Genomic DNA, 13,739 nt, shown 5'->3' with positions numbered 1-13,739 from the left:
GGTGCTGGGTCAACACGAGAACAGCAGAAAGTAACCCGTTGAAATATTTGCAATCGAAAAACGAGTACAAATTTTTGTTGAAGATGGGATTCGAACCCGGGACCTTCTGCATGGCAAGCAAGCGCGTTACCACTGGACTAACCGTGCCCCCGTGGGTTTGAACGTCACTTCATAACAGACTGTTAGGGTCTTTACTGACGGGGATTTCACCCTTTATTCGGGGACAAGCTAATACCTACATGCCTCAAGCAACCTCACCCATCCTGAGTGAAGTGGGAACCAGTGGCGTAGCGTCCATGTAGGGCGTGTATGGCGGCCATACACTCAAAAATTCCACTTAAATACCCTTAAATATTGACTTTAAATAATTATTGTATTCTTATTAGATAGATATTGTGATAGAAATTAGTGTCCACCCTACACTTGGAGTTAGATCACGCTATGTAGTTCTGTATTTTACAAAGCTCAGCCTTGTGTGTAGCAGAGCAGCTACTGTTATTGAGTACCGACCAGTGGCTGAACTCTAATTAAGTAGTGGCTAGTGACGGAACTCTAATTAAGTAGCGGCTAGCGACGGAACTCTAATTGAGTAGCGGCTAGCGACGGAACTCTAATTGAGTAGTGACCAGTGGCTGAACTCTAATCGAGTAGCGACCAGTGGCAGAACTCTAATTGAGTAGCGACCAGTGGCTGAACTCTAATTAAGTATTCATGGATGAGTTTGCATCGCGCTACGGACCGGAGCGTTGAGTGACCAGTGTTGAAATCGGTGTGTGATAATCTTGCCTAAGCGGAGGTTCCGGTGAGATGGCCAACGGAAAGCTCAACAATCGGTGACTCAACGGTTTCTGAGAACACAATCGCTGAGCTTTCCGCCGCATCACCGGGGGAGTATTCCGCGAAATTCGTTGTACTTCGCTCTTCTATCGCAGGGAAATTTGAAAAACGACGTTTTACGTTTTTTTCTGCTTTCGAAGTAAACTGCAAAACCGTTATACTTTACACTTCGCACTTTTCTTAGCTGAAGAAATTGAAAATCAACTTTTTTCTGCGCGGAGTGCGAAGTATGGAGTGAGAAGACTTTTTCGTGGAATACGCCCCAGACCTCTGCATCCTGCAGTACCCGTGATTGTATGTTAATAAATTTGTAGGTGTTTTATTTTATATTAATGTCAATTTGTATCCCATTTGTATCATGGAGATTTGTGGACTGGACTTGACTTGACTTGCCACTTGGATTTTGCAAAAAATTTCGACAGAGCACTTCATTCTGGCGCTTCAGCGGGAAGTATTGGAAATTGATCTTTTTAGCTAAAACCCCCCTTTAGGGATAAGCTATTTATTTTTTAAAATTATTTATCTTATTTATTATAGGTAGGTACTTATTTATTATTTATTTCATTTTTCGAAAAAGCTGTCAAGTCTGGTCCACTGTTGAATCTCAAACTTTCGAACAAAATGTTGGTTCTTTCGTACTTGATTCTGTAGAACATTTCTATGTCTCCACTGTCGAGCTAAACGAAAAAGAAAATTCCACTAAAAGTGGTCTCTTGTAAACCAAAATTTCACTAAAAGTGGTCTCTTGCAAACCAAAATTCCACTAAAAGTGGTCTCTTGTAAACCAAAATTCCACTAAAAGTGGTCTCTTGTAAATCAAAATTTCACCAAAAGTGGTCTCTTGCCTCTTGCAAACCAGAATTACACTAAAAGTGGCCTATTTTCTCGTAAACCAGTTAAATCTATTTCTTGTAAATTAGATCTTTGAAGAAAATTTCACTAAAAGTGAGCTACCTCTTTCCAAAATCGTCGATAGTGTTTTATGTATTGACAATATTACTGACCCACATGGTCAGGAATGGGTTAAGAATTGTTCTACACATAATTCGAGTATCTTCCTTTGAACAATAAATTTGTAGGTGTTTTATTTTATATTAATGTCAATTTGTATCCCATTTGTATCATGGAGATTTGTGGACTGGACTTGACTTGACTTTCCACTTGGATTTTGCAAAAAATTTCGACAGAGCACTTCATTCTGGTGCTTCAGCGGGAAGTATTGGAAATTGAGGAGCTGGGTGCAAAAAGGGCAATAAATGAAAATTATCAAACTGAGATACCTATTTAACTTTAAAGTTTTCAATTTTTCATCAAAATCCTTGAAAAGTATGTTTACAAAAAACGCTGTAACTCATCAAAAAAAAAAAAGTTATCACTGCAGTTCAAACGCTGGAAGATAGAGCGCACCACGTAAAGCGGTTATTCAAAAAACCGCTTTACGCAAAAAGGGCAAAAAATCCATATTTCCCTTTTTGCACCCAGCTCCTCAATTGATCTTTTTAGCTAAAACCCCCCTTTAGGGATAAGCTATTTATTTTTTAAAATTATTATTTATTTATTATTTATTTTATTTTTCGAAAAAGCTCTCAAGTCTGGTCCACTGTTGAATCTCAAACTTTCGAACAAAATGTTGGTTCTTTCGTACTTGATTCTGTAGAACGTTTCTATGTCTCCCACTCTCGAACTAAACGAAAAAGGAAATTCCACTAAAAGTGGTCTCTTGTAAACCAAAATTTCACCAAAAGTGGTCTCTTGCCTCTTGCAAACCAGAATTACACTAAAAGTGGCCTATTCTCTCGTAAACCAGTTAAATCTATTTCTTGTAAATTAGATCTTTGAAGAAAATTTCACTAAAAGTGAGCTACCTCTTTCCGAAATCGTCAATAGTGTTTTATGTATTGACAATATTACTGACCCACATGGTCAAGAATGGGTTAAGGATTGTTCTACACATTATTCGAGTATCTTTGATGGAAATAAAATTTCAATTGGGTGTTAATTCTTGTTGTAGATTATACGTATAAATTATTTATTAATATTATTTTAGATTGTCTTTTTTTATATCTCCAATGTAAGGTTCTTCTTATTTTTCTTTTCCTTTCGTTGGGCATTGTTTTAATACCTACAGTATGAACCTACCTGGATTTATAAATATTGTAAGGCCGGCCACTCACTATCAGGTAGACCTTACAGATACGCCTGAACAGGTCCGCCTGTCAGGTTTTCCTTATAGTGAGTGGCCGGCCTAATAATAATCGATACCTACCAATTTCATTGTGGAAAGGTTTTGACATCTCAAAGCCATAGGTACGTAAATGTGTGAAATCAGTACCTATTTTAATATTCCGGATAGAAAAGATTGAATATTACGAGCAGGAAGGTAGTTTTTTCAGCATTTCTTTCTACTTCGAAGTGGGTGCTGAAGACCCATATTATTTGTATTTGTATACGTAGGTATTATTTCAATAGAGTACCCACCTATGGGTACCTACTGCCTACTGGCTAGTTACCTTTATTTTCTAATACAGTCGCACCTGATCAATTTACTAAATTACTAGCTATCAATCTAAAAACATAAACGAAACTCAAAATGTTGGTCGAGAGCGGAACATTTCTCTCCCGCAGTCTCTGCACTCTGTGTATTTCTTATGGTGGAGATTTTAGTGATCAAAAATTGATCATATCTCAGGATCGGTTTAGATTTTCGAAAAATCCTTTCTTATTGCACACCTAGAACCTCGTCCAGAGTGGGGTATACTCCCTCAACTATTTCTAGTATTGCGTCACTTGTAGACTTTTTTTCTCGAAAACCAAATTGTGACGGTTTTCAAAAAGAACTTCTCTTTTGAGTGAAATACTCAGTCAATGAGTCAGATCCTCGCTCCCTATACATATTTATAAAGAATTGAAGAGTGCGTTACATTTACCTATGTACAATTGTACATGTTTTAGGATCTGACCCATCACTGAGTAGTTCACTTAGAGTAAGTAAGTTCTTTTTCATAACTCACTCACTCTTAACTCATGTCTATTTTTTCTATTTACAAATTCATGTACAGTTAGTGTACCTACTTGGGTATTAGGTTTTTATAGAAAGTTTAAACAATGGCTGGGAGACGTTAAACAAGGAGTAGTCCAGGCTAGTCTGGCTGGGGGGACTTTAAACAAGGAGTATACCAGCCTGAAATTTCCCTTGCTAAAGAATTAGCAAAGGTTGAGTGCGAACAGCGTCCATTCATAAAAATGTTCGAAGAGCATCCAAAGCAATTGTATTTTTTTCTTTTAAACAACAACTCCAAAAGAATCGGCACTACTTTCTGACCACACTCTGAGTAGGTAAACAAGCAAACAGTCTAAATTGAAACCTGTAGGCACAGTATTTGCCAGAGGCGAGTAACTTGATATTTCACAGAATAAGCACTTCGAATGTAGGCACTAGAATCCAGGGCCAGTGAGAGACTAACCCGCGAGATCCGGGGGCCCCTCCCAACTTACTTTACACAACTTTTATGAGACAAGAAGACTTAGGTTACAAGGACCCTATCTTTGGGCTAATTCTCCTGATTTTTAGGGTGTTGAACCTGTATAACAAAGGGTCAACCTTCCCGATATAGAGTTCAATAGAAAGGTGTGTCCAAACATAGTCGATCGGCCGCCGGCCGTGGAGGTGAATCCATGTTGTCGAGTCATTCAGGACGGTTCAGTCGCTGTCGATTGACGACCAGTTGACTATGTGTGGATACACCTTTAGAAAACATCAAAGGAATAAGTTTGTATTAACTTATTTGTTGGTACACACACTTGGTAAAACAATTCACAGATTCACACACTAAAAATGATTTTGGGTGAGTAAAAACACTTGGCTTTGGCTTTATATATTTTACGTAGGTATATTTTTATTAAATTACAGATGGTTCCATTTCGGCTGTTACGCCATCATCAGTGTATTATTACTAATGAGTTAGTAATAATACACTTATGTAATTTAATAAAAATATACGTAAAACATATGAAGCCAAGTGTTTTTACTCACCCAAAATCATTTACGCCTTTAGAGTTTTGAAGAAAATTGGAATCCGGTATCCCGGTAACTCGATTGGGCTTCCGACTGAGTCAGCTAAATATTACTCCCTAGGAACAGTGGTTCTCAAACCTGGGACTGATATTTACTATTCTATGGAAAACTTTGAACAAGGGCAGGAAATATGATACCAGATATGACGAAATATGACGTAATATTACAAAGATTTTTTGTTTCCCTTTTTAATGGAATTTTAATTGTGTTAAGCATAAATGCTAAGGTTTTACCCTCCATTCTGCAAAAAACTACCCGCCTCCTTAATTTAACCTCACCCAGCCTGAGTGGAGCCGGGAACCCAGCAGCACACGATTCCCTCCATGGTCACCATCCAGGTACTAATTACGCGCAACGTTGCTTAACTTCAGTGATCCGTGGGACTGTGGGGAACTGGTGCATTCAATGTGCTATCGCCGCTGATGTTAAATCAGTTTTTGAACAATATTCCATCACTGTCTATTCTGTCACTACATTCTGTGTCTGACTCTTCTTCCGTCTCCTCTGCAGGCCAGTACGGGCCGGCCGTGTGCCTGGTCGCGGCCTCCTATACCGGCTGCGACCCCTATCTCACCGTCGGCATTCTCACCATCGGCCTCGGATTTAATGGCGCCGTATATTCCGGCTTCAAGGTGAACCATCTGGATATTTCGCCGCGGTTCGCAGGCATTCTGATGAGCTTCACGAATTGTCTGGCCAATTTGGCCGGCCTGCTGGCGCCCATCATAGCTGGATATGTGATACAGGGCAAGGTAAGAGAGTTAGGGACGAAGAAAATCCGTTTTGGAGCGTGAGGAATGGAATTTGTCTCGTGTGTTTGAGAGGTTTTTTCCCAAGGTTATTAGAGGGAATTGTGTGAAATAGTCCAACATACTGGACTCCACACACAGGAATTTCGTCAGAAAAGACCAACATTCCAATGTAAGGGAACTGTCTACCAAAAGAGGTCTTGTTGTTCCGAAATCGAAGAAAGAAGAAGGACGGGATAGAAGAAAGCCAGCCATCGAAACCGAACCTTCTCTGTTAGGGATAAAGTTTACCCCGAACATTAACCAAACTCACCATCTAGATTCTAGTCTAGAGCTTACAATATTTACAAAGCAGGCGTGCTACCTTCCAAGCTACATAATAGCTAACTACTTGTTATTAACTAGGCTAGCTAAGGTGAATATTACATGATTGTCTAATCACGCCTTCCTCTCCCTCCTCAGCCCACCCAAGCGGCCTGGCGGGTCGTATTCGTTGCGGCGGCTGTCGTCTACCTCTTCTCGTCCACGTTCTACATTTTTGCCGCCTCCGGGGACCGCCAGCCGTGGGACAATCCGAACAACGACGCCCCCACGCCACGAGCCGCTACGAAACGCGACGCAAGCAATAACAACCGGACGTCGTACGCTAGCGATGTGGAAGACACGGTGCAGTAGTGTGCGTCGACTAGTTTCCGAAGACGTAGGTGTTGTCGAGTCCCTGTGAGGCGATGTCGAAGAAAAACCCCCCCAGATTCTGTGAATATTTTGTGTTTAACGCAACTCCGTCCGTAACGCACTGTAAACTACAAACTCTAGAGATGATCTTCTTCAAAGGGTGCCTAATTGCCTATCTTGTTTGGATGTTGGCGATATGGTGCTATGATGTAGGTATCTCTTTGGCGGAAAAGTTCTGCCAAAAGGTTCACAAATTTTGCAATCAAGGAGATTCTTCTTCTACCTGGAAGTCTTCTACCATCTAGTTTTCCTTTCCCGGTTATTATCACTACCTCATGAATCTAATGATCTTTTTCATCAAAGCCACGATTGTGTGTGGATCTTCTAATCTAATTCAATAAAAATCTCTCATTCCAATTATTCCATTTCATGGATGTTCAGCTTTGTAGGTGTTGTGGTTCTAGAGATAGAGCGATCAGTGTGTGAAATGTGAATGGATCTCGTTCTTATAATATAAGATACTACATTGGCAGGTACTTCGCGGGCCACATACCTACACAAGTTAGGAGGCTCGTATCCAGGATTTTCTTGAGGGGTGGGCTGGATGCTCCACACTTTCGTCCATCAGGATAAATCCGCCCCGGGCGGGAATCGAACCCGCGGCCTAGCGCTTACAAGGCAGACGCGCTACCAACTAAGCTAACCAGGCTGGCTAGGCCTGACAGGTCTACCTGATGAACACACACTCACACTATCAGGTAGACCTGATCAGGTGTATCTGTCAGGTTTACCTGATAGTGAGTGGCTGACTTAACTTTGATTGTAGCCCCGCTCATCAGAGGTTTGACGGTAGGTAGATTCCTACCTACCTACGTACCTACGTCTATTTTGCGTATTTCGTTTACACTTCGGTATCTGTTATACTTCTTAGTAAGTTGGAGAAGGAAGACAGGATAGGAGAAAGCCAGCCGTTCCGAGAACAAACATTATCCCATCAGGATAAAATCCGCCCCGGGGGGAATCGAACCCGCGGCCTAGCGCTTACAAGGCAGACGCGCTACCAACTAAGCTAACCAGGCTGGCTAGACCTGACAGATCTACCTGATGAACACACACTCACACTATCAGGTAGACCTGATCAGGTGTATCTGTCAGGTTTACCTGATAGTGAGTGGCTGACTTAACTTTGATTGTAGCCCCGCTCATCAGAGGTTTGACGGTAGGTAGATTCCTACCTACCTACGTACCTACGTCTATTTTGCGTATTTCGTTTACACTTCGGTATCTGTTATACTTCTTAGTAAGTTGATTTTATTATTAAATTTATCTTTTGTCTTAATTTTATTTTTGTAAAAATATTATTTTCACAAACTTTGTGGATAATAAAAAGAAAACCCTGAGGCCCGGGACAACATGATCAAAGAATGCCCGGAGACAGTGCCCGAAAAGTCTCGGAACGTTCTCAAAGGCCATAAAATCAGTGGCGTAGCGTGGTCTAAATTCAAGTGTAGGACGTTGTAGGGCTCATGCACAGGTTTACCAAGTCCAATCACAGTACATGCCATTAATATTTATGGGCATTAAAGTGAACTTTTGAGTTGTATGGCCGCCATATACGCCATACATACACGCTACGCCACTGCATAAAATGATCCTGTTATCCCGGACCTCAAGTTATACCATTATTGTACCTAGGTTATACAATATTTTACTATTGTATCTAGTAAATAGACATAAAGTCTTGTTTTAAATAAAGTCTTAGAGCAATACACAGTTTAGATTCAAAGAGGAAAAAAGTTCCCTATACTTTCTTCATTATTATTGAATTTTACGTGTTTTTATTTTGTTTTTCTCTGAAATTTAGCCGTCTATATTATTTAATCTCATGTGCCAGCCTAGTTAGCTTGGAGGGTAGCGCATCTGCCTTGTAAGCGCTAGGTCGCGGGTTCGATTCCCGCCCTGGACGGATTTTATCCTCACAGATAAAGTTCGTTCTCAGAACGGCTGGATTTCTCCTGTCCGGTCTTCCTTCTATCTTCGATTTTGGGACGATAAGACCTTGGCAGTTTACCGTTCCCTCTATACATATATTTTTTTTTTTTCTAGAATTTGCCGCAAGTCTAAACTGGAAATAGTCTGCACTTGTTCCAGATATTCGCCCGCCCAGATACTAATCACGCAAATCGTTGCTTAACTTGATCCGTCGCAAACTGGGGTATCCTTGCGCAAATGAGCATCAACATTGCTCGAAACGTGTGAACATAAAACGCCTGAGAAATACTTCCGTGGTTATGCTTCACGCTCATCACGGTCTGTGTTCGACTCGAAAAAAAGTGTTCCTTACCGCAAGAGAACACGTATGATTGGCCGGATTTCATTTGTTTACATTTAAAACTTTACGTGGTTTTTTGGCTGATAGCAGAAGGAAATCCGAGATTTCTTTCTCTTTTCGATGGAAAATTGCTGAAAATCGTGGAGGAAAGTGAAGAAAACCTGTGTAAAGTGATTTCTGGAAGAGTGTTCTGTTTTTAGAACTAGGGCCGGAGGCAGGACTAGCTAGCAACATGATTCAGGACGCTATCAATGATCTCAAGAGGCTGAACAAACGTCAGGTAAATCTGGTTAACAATCTGGGAAATCCCAGCGGTTCTGTGAACTCTAGAGTTCGCTCGGAAAAAGGACTGTAACTGGACCCCCAAAAGTCTATTTTTATTGGGAAAAAATCCAAAGATTCCTCCATGTATTGAACATTTCCGTCAATTGTCATCAAAATTGGACAAATGGTTTTTGAGAGTTCCTGTGAAGCAATGAATGGGCAGACATGCAAACTACAAATTTAAAATCTTATGATTGAAATATAGAACTCACTTTGTTTAACAATATTTCCAAGCCCCCGAGTCTAAAATCTAATTTATTTTGTTTACACTGAGTATGCCTGAAAGCAATACTTTCCTATTCTATGCAATACTTTCTATAGGTAAACCATTGGGTTAAGAAAGTAAAAAATTACTGGCTACCTACTACATAAATACCTATGAACTCAAGCATGATTTTTTTTTTTTACTACATTCACACTCTGCTCAAAGTTATTAAAGTGATAAGTAAGTATGATAATGATAACGATAAGGAAAACTTGATCAGTGGAGAAAAAAAATCTATGCAAATCCTAGACAAATATTAGGATGATTAATTGTAAGTATTGCTTTTATTAGAATAAACTCAACTCAATAATGCAACCTATGAAAATTTTTACCTTTTCTCAAGTGAGGGTCCTTTTAATGGTATCATTAATTCATAATGTTGAGAAATGGACAATTTTTCTGAGTTTTAAGTAAAACATTTTTTTTCTCTCTCTCTCTATCTGTTTTCAGTTCCTCTACCAAGTGCTCAGTTTTGGCATGATTGTCAGTTCGGCACTCATGATATGGAAAGGTCTCATGGTGCTGACTGGCAGTGAATCTCCTATTGTTGTTGTACTCAGGTAATCTTTGTAGAAGAGTTCAAGATAGTATGGTAATTATTCAGAAGCCATGACAATGAAAAAGAAAGCTCCTTTTTGTGTTTAACCTAACCCTATAATAACTCTGGTCACTGCTCATTTGTAACAACTCCTTTTGTAGCAAAATTTCATTGTAACTTAGAATTTAAGGTAAAACTCCTGTCTCTAAAAACCTCAGGAGTTGTACTGTGACATTAAACCCCCACAAAAGGCTAACAAAATATTTGAATATTGCCCTATTTGCCTTCTCATTTCAGCGGTAGTATGGAGCCAGCATTCCACAGGGGGGATCTCTTGTTTCTCACAAACTATCAGGAAGAACCGGTGAGAGTCGGAGAGATTGTTGTGTTCAAAGTCGAAGGCCGAGACATTCCAATTGTACACAGGGTGCTCAAACTGCACGAAAAGTAAGTTGGGTGGTTTTCCCCTGGACTATTCAGTCTAGTTAGTTTAAATGGTGGTGTGTCTGCCCTGTAAGCACTGGGTTGTGAGTTTGATTTCCACCTGAGCCAAACTTTATCCTCAACAGGCCAGCTTGAAACAGGAGTATAAAGAAGAAGTGAGTTTGAAAAGTTTCTCTCCAAGATTAGGGACATTGTCAGCCTTGTTAATTTGGAGAGTAGTGCGCCTGCCTTGTAAGCGCTAAGTCGCGGGTTCGATTTCTGCCTGGGACAGTTTTTATCCTTAACATGTAGAGCTTGTTCTTGGAATTGCTGACTTTCTCCTATCCTCTCTCCAATTTCAGGACAATAAGATCACTGTTGTTTTAGTTTCACCAAAGGTGCTAGGTTCAATTTTATTTACTTACCTCTATTTATTTCATTGTTTCCTGTGTTTGTTTCAGCTGACTCTGAAAGAAGCTCAAGCCCTGGCTATCAAAGTTTTGAGCAAAATCCTCGACATGACTAAGCTCACCCCAGACAAAGGTAAATAATCAACTTTTCCACTTAGCTCCGAAGGTAGAGCCTGCTTGGTAAGCGGTAGGTCGTGAGTTCGATTCCCGCCTAGAGCGAACTTTGTCCTAAATTGGTCTTTTTGTAAAGGTATAGCAAATAAAGTTTTTGAGACCCCTCTTCTCCGGACGATAAAACCGATCTCCGTTGTTACAAAGGTGGAAGGTCCCCATATCTTCTATTTAATTAATTTTTTGTTTTCCCCACAGTGGAGCTGGCAACCCTGACTCGAGAAAACGGCAAAACTTACACCCGCATCCTATCTGCCAAACAAGTCGAACAACTTATAGCTGATCACGAGAAAGCTGAGGCATTGGAGAAAGAAAAAGAAAAACAAGCTAAAGCTGCTAGCACATCTTCCTCGTGAATGTGAGAGAGTACTTGATGGGATTTCTCCTAAAAATCTATTCTGGACTTGTGATGAGTGTCCATCATTTGGTAGGTAAGTACTACTTTTTTTTACTGTCATTTTCAGTTATTATTCATTTTCATGTGTATTCTGTTTCAGTATGGAGTATTGGCGTGTTTGGGTCTGTATGTTCTGGTACATCGAGAGTAAATGTGGACCTCGATGCAGGGAATAAAACAAAAGACAAACTGTAAACCAACTCCGGGGAAGAAATTGGAATAGGGATATGGAATTGAAAGAATAGGGTATGTTGTAAAGTGTTGTCAAGAATTGACCATTAGGTCTTTTTTTTTGAAATAAGAATAGGGTGTTCCTCAATGGAAAACAGGTCTACAACACTGCTTTCCAGGATGGTAAGAATAAGTATGTACATGTGCTGCTGCAGTGCTAAGAAAACAGAGTAGGAGGCAAGAGGCAAGAAATTTGTTAAAAAAAAAAAAGAGAAATTTGCGATTATGAATTCTTAATCTTGTACATTTTCTAAACTATTTTTTTTTTTTTAACTGGATACAGCATTTGTGTAAAAAAAAGTTCGCTGTTTTCGTTTCGCGCAAGTTTCGAGCCCTTTCCCACTTGTCGTGAGTTTCAACCGATTTTTTTTTCCGAATGTCCTTGTAGGCAATGTAATTTAAATGAGAGTGTTCCCACCACACACGATACGGTATTTTATTTTATTTATTATTATTATTATTTTTTTTTCGAACGACACAACGTCCTGCAGGCAATGTAATTTAAATGAGAGTGTTCCCACTACACACGACACGATTTTTTTCCGAACGACAAGTAGGAACGGGCTCTTATGAAGGAAACAGAGGATTTTCGATATTTTTACCTATCCGATGATCCTTATTATTAATTTAATTCTACTGACTGTGAAACCAGGTGACTCCAAGCGAAGTGGCCTGTCAGTAATCTCTCGTTAAAAATGTCCTATACAGAGAGATGGTAAAAGAATCGACTCCTGCGGGATTTGAACCCCCAACCTCTCTGGTCACACAGTCAGATATTCATTATCACACATTGTGTTATGATATTTTGTACATTTTTAGGTAAAATTTTATATTTTATTTCCAAATAAATTAATTTCATCCTCGATCTTTTTGTACCTATCCTAACTACCCAATAAGGTGATTCTATGTTTCTCTCACCTATTTTTCACAGAGAATGTGAGATACCTACCTATTCAATGAGGTCCGTTCTTGGAACGGCTGCGGCTGGCTTTCTGCTGGTCTGCCCTCTTTCTCTCTTCGATTTCAGGACAGTAAGAGCTCCGTTGTTACAGTTTCTTATATCAAAATCTTGCTTTAAAATAATAATAAATCGGAATGGAATGTCGATCAACGATGGGTTCTTCGAACGAATAAAAATTTCAACTTCATTATTCTGCTTACGTTGACAAATATTTCTATGACCGCCCGAATGTTTTCAAGTTATGCAATGTGCAACTCATCAAGTATCGTAACGCCGCCTGTATCTAATGTGGATATGCAATCCGCACTACTCTCAACAAAAGTTCGAGCACGGACTTCAAAAAGTAAACAATGATATTTCTGAAATTTCAAACCCGAAAAGTGTGTGATTTGTAGTAATTTTTGGACTTTTCCAACCAGAAATTTAAGTACTTTTCCTTTTTCCTCGTCGATTTCAGCGGTGAATTGTCGAGGTTCTACGCTTCAAAATGGTATGTCTTTTATTCTGCTAGGTGCTACCGTTGCAAAGTTCTTAGAAATCAAAACTTGGATATCTGCCGTAAAGGATGAGAAAGCAGGGTTTAGCCTGATCCTAAAAGAAAAGAATAAATTCACACAAAGTATGCCAAGCACTTTGAGGTTTGATAAAGGGGGCTGTAAAACGGAGGCTTACCGTCCCGAAATCGAAAAGAGAAGGAGGACAGAACAGCAGAAAGTAATCTACGTTGCTCTGAGAACAAACCTTACATCTGTTTGATGCTACCGTTGCAAAGTTCTTAGAAATCAAAACTTGGGTATCTGCCGTAAAGGATGAGAAAGCAGGGTTTAGCCTGATCCTAAAAGAATAAATTCACACAAAGTATGCCAAGCACTTTGAGGTTTGATAAAGGGGGCTGTAAAACGGAGGCTTACCGTCCCGAAATCGAAAAAAGAAGGAGGACAGACCAGCAAAAAGTAATCTACTTTGCTCTGAGAACAAACCTTACATCTGTTTGCGATAGAGTTTGCTCCGGGTGAGAATTAAACCTGTGACCTAGTGCTTACTTACCTAGGTGTTGTAATCCCTGATCTCATTGATAAGTAGCTGCAAAAGTAGGAAACGTAGTCCTACTTGTATGTTACTTACACTTTTATCTTACAATTTGAATAGGATTAGTTAGGGTTAATTGTGAACTTAGGTAGCAAAGGGTCCGTCCGTTTAAGTGTTAAAATAATAACAATAAAAAAAAAAAAAAAATAAATAAATAATAACTTAATTGTGATCTTATCCTTTTTTCTAAAATTACTAATGGACATTTATTTCTGTTTTCCAGGCTAGGAGATATGATTCAAGAACTACAATCTTCTCCCCT

At 39.6% G+C, this 13,739-nt stretch overlaps 3 protein-coding genes and 2 long non-coding RNA genes across 5 annotated transcripts in view; all 5 read left to right on the top strand.

Annotated features, from left to right (window-relative positions):
* LOC103513629 (putative inorganic phosphate cotransporter) overlaps window positions 1-6,766 on the top strand; it is a 54,711-nt gene extending 47,945 nt beyond the window's left edge. The window contains exons 7-8 of the mRNA XM_026826779.1: window positions 5,423-5,664; window positions 6,124-6,766. Of these exons, the coding sequence (XP_026682580.1) occupies window positions 5,423-5,664; window positions 6,124-6,336 (455 nt within the window). The 3' untranslated portion in view covers window positions 6,337-6,766. The remainder of the gene's footprint in view (window positions 1-5,422; window positions 5,665-6,123) is intronic.
* Window positions 715-3,194, top strand: LOC113469233. The gene is made up of 2 exons (XR_003392708.1): window positions 715-1,151; window positions 1,917-3,194. It is a non-coding gene; the product is annotated as an uncharacterized LOC113469233 (long non-coding RNA).
* A 1,961-nt stretch (window positions 6,767-8,727) lies between the features above and the next one.
* Window positions 8,728-10,256, top strand: LOC103513626 (signal peptidase complex catalytic subunit SEC11A-like). The gene is made up of 3 exons (XM_008478473.3): window positions 8,728-8,948; window positions 9,708-9,817; window positions 10,093-10,256. Exons 1-3 carry the CDS (start codon window positions 8,901-8,903, stop codon window positions 10,244-10,246), a joined length of 312 nt encoding a protein of 103 aa, XP_008476695.1. The 5' UTR covers window positions 8,728-8,900; the 3' UTR covers window positions 10,247-10,256.
* Window positions 10,257-10,369: 113 nt separating this feature from the next.
* On the top strand, window positions 10,370-11,179 carry LOC103513627 (proteasome subunit alpha type-4-like). The gene is made up of 3 exons (XM_008478474.2): window positions 10,370-10,394; window positions 10,680-10,761; window positions 10,998-11,179. The coding sequence occupies exons 2-3, from the start codon at window positions 10,737-10,739 to the stop codon at window positions 11,153-11,155; spliced, it is 183 nt and encodes a 60-aa protein (XP_008476696.1). The 5' UTR covers window positions 10,370-10,394; window positions 10,680-10,736; the 3' UTR covers window positions 11,156-11,179.
* A 1,567-nt stretch (window positions 11,180-12,746) lies between these two features.
* On the top strand, window positions 12,747-13,739 carry LOC113469230. Its single transcript, XR_003392705.1, has 2 exons — window positions 12,747-12,878; window positions 13,701-13,739. It is a non-coding gene; the product is annotated as an uncharacterized LOC113469230 (long non-coding RNA).

This window comes from Diaphorina citri, unplaced genomic scaffold (genome assembly GCF_000475195.1).
Source record: "Diaphorina citri unplaced genomic scaffold, Diaci psyllid genome assembly version 1.1 scaffold997, whole genome shotgun sequence".
NCBI lineage: Eukaryota > Metazoa > Arthropoda > Insecta > Hemiptera > Psyllidae > Diaphorina > Diaphorina citri.
The sequence above is the reverse complement of the archived record's forward strand: the minus strand, read 5'-3'. Positions and strand labels throughout refer to the sequence as shown.